At 34.3% G+C, this 6,718-nt stretch overlaps 1 protein-coding gene across 3 annotated transcripts; it reads left to right on the plus strand.

Annotated features, from left to right (window-relative positions):
- LOC109333692 (probable E3 ubiquitin-protein ligase BAH1-like) lies at nt 2,231-6,581 on the plus strand. 3 transcript variants are annotated; one of them, XM_019569238.1, is made up of 7 exons: nt 2,231-2,348; nt 2,630-2,834; nt 4,199-4,443; nt 4,539-4,787; nt 4,883-5,020; nt 6,090-6,148; nt 6,227-6,581. In XM_019569238.1, exons 2-7 carry the CDS (start codon nt 2,642-2,644, stop codon nt 6,330-6,332), a joined length of 990 nt encoding a protein of 329 aa, XP_019424783.1. In that variant the 5' UTR covers nt 2,231-2,348; nt 2,630-2,641; the 3' UTR covers nt 6,333-6,581. The 3 variants fall into 3 exon arrangements, with proteins under 3 accessions (XP_019424783.1, XP_019424784.1, XP_019424785.1); XM_019569239.1 differs by having other exon boundaries at nt 2,637-2,834; XM_019569240.1 differs by having other exon boundaries at nt 2,640-2,834.

Consider the following 6,718-nt stretch of genomic DNA (forward strand, 5'->3'; position numbering starts at 1 on the left):
TCATTTTTTTCTTAACTTTTCATTCCTCAAATTTCTTTCAATTAAATGAGAATAAGACAAACAAGAGAATACATTTTTTTCTATAAAATAAGAGAAATACTTAACAAAGTAAGTTCCCTATCTATAGAGAACTTTGCAGAATCATTAAATGTTCTCCATCTCCCACCCATATTTACCAATGCTTTTAAACTTTCCACCGTCCAATTAATTGCAATTGTCATCCTTTTTACTTTCTACTAAGAATCACCTCATTTCCCATTTACTTCAAATTAACGAGGGTATGTTATATTTAAGTATAACTATATATGGCAAAACGGACATTGCATGCGGGCGCGCCCGCGTAGCCCGCATTTCTTTGCGGGCAGGGCATACATTTTTTGTCCATTTGCCTGTTTTATCCGCTAAGTTTGTGGGCATTTCCTTTGAGCATGTGGGCGGCCTATAAATATAATTTAAGTAAAAAATAAGAAAATTTTAAATAAGTTATGATATAATGTGATTTTTATTCCCTAAAAACATTGTAATATAATGTAATTGGTTAAACTTCATATGAAGTATCAAAAAAATTTGTTAATTTTTTATCATCAACTACTTTATTTAATTTCATTTCATTTATTATATGAATTTTTTATTTATTTTTAATTATTCAATAATGCCCGCGAGCCTGTTAGCCCGTTTTAAAATGGGCAGGATATTGAATTTTATCTGTTAAGCCAATGCGGGCCCTGGCTAAACGGCCCGGACGGCCCATTTTACCATCTGTAAGTATAACTAATACTATTTAATATCCCACATTTTGTTTTTACTTTATTACAGTATTATACAATTTTATATCTTGGACCCATAGACATGCTATAATTAACACACCCAACATGTTAATTTTGGTTTGGATTCCTAGACCAAAATATGCAAGTTCCAAACTAATCATACTTTCATCGTTTAATACCTACTCAACTAAACCGACTGTTCTTTACTAGAACACAAAGATACGGACTATGATGGATCAGATGTTGCTGAAGGGGTAGAAGGTAGTCGTCAAGGTGATAGGAGGAAGCGAGAGAGTTGGGCCCGCCGGTGGAGGTACCTGAAAAGGTTCTCCGACGATCAAGTCAGTATATGAACTAGAGAGAGTGAGTGATAGGAAGAATAATATTAGAGAGTCAAGGAGTTGAGATTAAGATTCTTCCTGTTGGTGGATATCCCTATTTATAGAAGGGAGAGTTGACATTGGGTTCTTGGCTGGTGGTGCGACGCGTGGCCGACCAAAGGTGTTGTCGGGAGTTGCTTTTCCCGTGTCAGGCGGTCTGTTAGGACCGTACACTGTGCCATTCTTGTCTTCTAGCCTGTGGTTGGTTTGGTACCCGTTCTGCAACCCGTCTGTCGTGCTGGCAGGTAGGTTGGTGGAGTATGGACAGCATGCTGTCTCTTGGGTCAACTCTGGTGGTCCCAACAAGTGGGCCCACCTCGGCGACCAAGCATGTGACCTTTGGTTCGCCGGGTAGGAACACCGACATTGATCTTTGCCAAAAAATAATAGGACTCGCAGTTAAGTTCTTCGCTATTTGTTCCTATTGATCTATATTTCATGAAAATAATTCAATAGGTGACACAGAAATTATATGTATATATATATATATTCTTGGGTAGGAATTAACAAACATTCCACAAAATGACTGGGTGTTTGTGGCTTCAAACTCACTATAGTTGCTAACTTTCTATATTCTTTTCTCATCCTAACAAGTCCCACTTTATTTAGAGATGAGATCATAATGAAGATTATTTATCATGGATAATATTCAATTTTTAATAAAATTTTAACATCTAATAGAAAAAAAGGGATCACTTGTTTCAAAAAGGTACTATCTTTATACCTAAGTTAATCATATTTTAGTAAATAGTATAAAAATGTAAGTTTTTATTTTTATAAATTTTCTTTTTATTTATGCCTCACTTTTTAGTTGGCCACATGAAATAAGGGTAAATTTAAGGACTACTTATCTATGTCTAATAAAAATTAACACATATGTTTTCAAAGTTCAAAATTACTTAATAGGTATCACAATTTTATAAAATACTGGAATACGAGAATGAACATATTTATAAATTATTTAAAAAAATTCAACCCTTAATTTTTTTTAGTGCCACATATCTGAATTCGAGCTGAGTGGATCCCAGGTCCTTTATTATACGTACTCTTTATCTTTTTCGCTGACCACTAGAGAACAAGCACCATAACCTCATTCACCGTTTATCATTAATACCTTTATTCGATTCTCTTCTCCTTTCTATAGTTTCTCATCACTTTCCCCATACCCAAAACAACCTTTCTCATCAAACACCTTTTGCAGGTATACTCTCACCATATTTCTTTTATATTATACCTATTTTTGTCTTCATATTTATACCTATCCATTACCACGTGTGCATGCATCAAATAACACCATGTTTATATGATTTAACCATTTGTCTCCAGTTTCAACACTATCCTTCGTTTTATATTTGTTTTGCGACCCTTGATCTCGAACTACATTGCCTTACGTGGATTATGCATGTGGTTTAATATTTGTATTGATTGGTTTATTTTTATGTGGGTGTTGTTTTTGCTTAATTGGGATTTGGATGGTGGAAGCAAAAAGAAGAGATGAAATTTGGGTGTGCATTCAGAGAGTATCTGGAAGAAGAGAAGGAGTTGATGTTAGATAAGAAATGTGTTCATATTGAATATTTAAGGTTGAAGAAAGTGTTGAAGAGTTGCCAAGGTTGTAAGGAATTGCATACTTGTTCTGATTCTGAGCTAGATCAAAACCAGTTATGCCAATGTCAATCTTGCTCATGTAAGTCTTATTATATTTGGTTCTATACTTTTATTTTTGTTATTTGGAAACCCTTTTTATTTATTTATTATATGAACCTTGTTTAGGATATAGAGTTATAACTTCGTTAAATCTATAGTCACATAATTCGCTCATACTCCATGCGTACAATGAACCAGTTAGTTCGCGAGAACCGACTCACAGTTACTCAAACGAAGTAGAATGCAAGAAGAGAGCAAAAGCATAACGGGAGGTGGCTAACAGGAAATGGCTCCTGATGCAATAGGAATGTGGAAGAAAGAAAACCCTAATTTGATATGGGCCTTATTAATGAGAGGAAGACTTGGCTATTGTAGTATATGAACCTGGTTAATTTAAGGATTCAATTCATTCAGGAAGTGTTTGGTAGATGTATTAGAATATTTTGATGTTTAGGTTTTGGCATATATGCTACCATTGCAATGTGCAAACTGGGGATTGACTCCTAGTTTGATTTGCGGAGGAATTAGAACCAGGATACTTTCCGGTAATGGAGAGACAAATTCTTATTTTTACACTTGCAACGAAGGATAAAGGGAGTAAGACTTTGGAGTGTATTTTTAAGGTCAAAGTTGTAATTTCAATGAAAAGTAAAGGTCATAAATGTCATTGTCTATTGAGTTTTTAGTGTATTTCCCCCTAACTTGCCTCTCCATTAATGGAGAGGAGTCTAACTCGGATAAAAGTGTCACATCCTTATATATTTTAACGTTGTTTGTGATGTACTTGCCTCTCCATTACTGGAGAGGATCCTAACTCGAAGAATTAATACCCTAGAGTCTTAGACCATTATATTACCTAATCAATCTAAGCTTAATGGTGTTAAAGCCAAAAATTTCCATTGTGAATCTATTTTAAAAGGAAGGAAGCAAATATTTCTTGAAGGTCCATGAAAGAATAAGGAGTACTGGTTTTGACATTTTTTAAATGAGAGTAGGATTCAGGAGTCAGGAATAAGGATGGTTAAAGTCAGGGTAACTTAGGACAGAGGACTAATGCTGTTGATGTAGTAGAACTCTTCTGATTGAAAGTTATAGTCATTGAAAGGTAGATCATCATCTTTTTCTCCTAAACTTTCATGTGAAATAATTTGGTTAGTGCTTATGTTATCTCATATCTGACATTAGTATAATTCCATGGACATGATTTTACTCTAGTAATCCTAGTTTTGCAGTTCTGTGATACTTAAATAATGCTTTGCTATCTCGGAATATAAGTTTTTTGCAATTGATCAGAGCTTATGTTACCTGCCATTAGTTTTTTATGCATGTTTTCAGCAATGTACTCATTTGATCTTATTATATTATGTGCCTTGTATTTTAACCAAATTGTATTACTTTATGTAGTGTGTGATCAAAAGTTCTTCTCTGAGTTGATGAAGGAAGCATCAGATATAGTAGGATACTTTAATTCAAGAGTTAGCCACATCCTTCATCTTCATATTGCAACAGGAATGAGGAGTTATGTATTGCGCTTGCGCCAGTGCTTTAAAGACGATAGGCAAGACCTCGCGCAAGAAGGGGGAATTTTAATCGAATACATTGCAATGAATGCAATAGCGATGAGGAAAATACTTAAGAAATATGATAAAGTAATGCATCAATGCTACTACTTTCTTTGTTTCCCCCTTCTGTTTTCTGCTTAAGTTCCATCGAATTCACTCCATCATTTTATACTGTACTCCAGGTACACAACTCTGTGAATGGGGAGAATTTCAAATCCAGGATGCTTGCTGAGCACATTGAACTTTTACACACACCTTTGCTGATTGAATTGGGTGCTTTTTATTTGAATTCTAGTGGGCTAGATGGTTGTGAGCTCGATGGAATCCGTGGTCGCTTTTCATGTGATCTAAACATAACTGAAGCTATAATAACTATGAGTCTTCCGGATTCTATTAAGCTTGAGTACAATCTAACTTGTGCAATCTGTCTGGTAAGGTCCTATTTATTTGTATGCTACACTAGAACGAAGAAAAAACGTTTCACACGTCAATGCCGCTTATTAATGCTTGTATCGTGATATGATAGGATTATGTTTTCAATCCATATGCTTTGGGTTGTGGTCATATCTTCTGTAAGTCATGTGCATGTACAGCTGCCTCTGTGATGATTTTCGAAGGCCTTAAATATGCGAGTCCAGAATCAAAGTGTCCCATATGCAGAGAGGTATGCAATTCACACTCAAATATTGACATTGCACTTGTGAAACAATCAAATACTGGTTTCGTAAAATAATGAGAGAGGGGGCATTAACTAATGCAAGTTGGTTATAGGATGGAATCATGGAATAGACAACACACCATGTTTCATTCCATTGCATCATCCTAATTTAATAAAGCCCAAAAATTTGCATTCCATAACATGGGTCTATATTCTATTCATTGGCATCTTAAAACAAATATGGCTAGTAAGAGCATATATCTGTTTTTTCCCTTGAGCACAAAAGCATGTCCACTTTATGACTTTAATGTATATTGGTTATATTTTCCAAAATCACATCATCAAACATATACAAAATGTGATAAAAAGGTGTGACACAAGTTTGAGGAATTTTTTTACTAAACAAGTATATAAGGCTTGTGATGTTGCATGAGACCGAATGTTGGACAGTAAAATGCCAACAAGATAATAAACTCGGTGCAGGAAAGATGAGAATGTTACATTGGATGAGCACACATGCTATATAAGATAAAATTAGAAATAAATACATTAGAGATAACTTCTATTGTAGAAAAGATATTAGAATACCACCTTAGGTGATTTGGGCATTGTTCAAAGAGATCTTTAGAAACCTCAATAAGGATAGTGAATCAGATGGAGGGTAGTCTAATTCCTAAAGACAAAGAGACCAAGAAAACTATAAGCGAAATAATTAAGAAGGATTTAAATATCAATGGTTTATTAACTGATATCATTTATATGATAAAATATTATGTTGTTGTTTGATCCTTGTAGCCAATCCCACCTTGTGAGAATAAGGTTTGGTAGTTGTTCTATCGGTTTTGATAACGAAGTAAAAAGCAAAGTTTTAATTAGAAATTGGTGTCTGAAGAGGTTAACTTAATTAATAAACAGATAGATCGTGTACTTAGTTTTCCAATAAAAAACTTTGCTTAGTTAGTTCCTTCACCATTGCCCTTAGTATAAATTGTACAATGGTTAACAAAAATAAGGTGATTATGGTTAGCAAAGACTAGCTTTTATTAAAAAAACACTTCAGCACATCTTTATGCAGGTTGGAGTTTATTCTAAGCCAATGCACATGTTAGAACTTGATCTGCTTATAAAAAGAAGGTACCAAATGGTGGAATAATAGTTTGCACCTTATTCTTAAGTAACATTGCCAACATAATAACTTTCAAGATTTCTCAGGTGCAGAGAATACTGGAAAGAAAGGCTAACCGTCGAACGAAGTGAAACGATGAAGCAAATCAAGGAATACTGGAATATGCAGTCCACATATGCAACTGGATTCTAGGATTGTTTATGCTTTGTCCACTGAAGCAGTAATGCTGATTTAATTAGTTTTCAATGTGTTTTTAAGACTTCAGCATGAAAAGAAACAGCAAATAAGAGCAATAGGATTATGCAAAGTTGGTTGCATATTCAGCAGCCAATTGAAGCTTCTTGTGATAGATATCCAAATTTTTTATGTTAGGGAAGTTATCAAATGATTGTTATTCTTATTATTGGAATCTGGAAACTTATGTATTTGTTATTTACACTTGGAAACATTTATGTGAACAATGTTTTGAGAAATAAGAGCCAAAAGAATTGTTGGATAGTATGTGATATTGCAAAAATGTGATGTAGCATTTGCACAAATTCAGTGATAAACTTATGTAGCATTGCAGAAATTCAGTG

The sequence above is a fragment of the Lupinus angustifolius genome, chromosome LG19, assembly GCF_001865875.1.
Source record: "Lupinus angustifolius cultivar Tanjil chromosome LG19, LupAngTanjil_v1.0, whole genome shotgun sequence".
Lineage (NCBI taxonomy): Eukaryota > Viridiplantae > Streptophyta > Magnoliopsida > Fabales > Fabaceae > Lupinus > Lupinus angustifolius.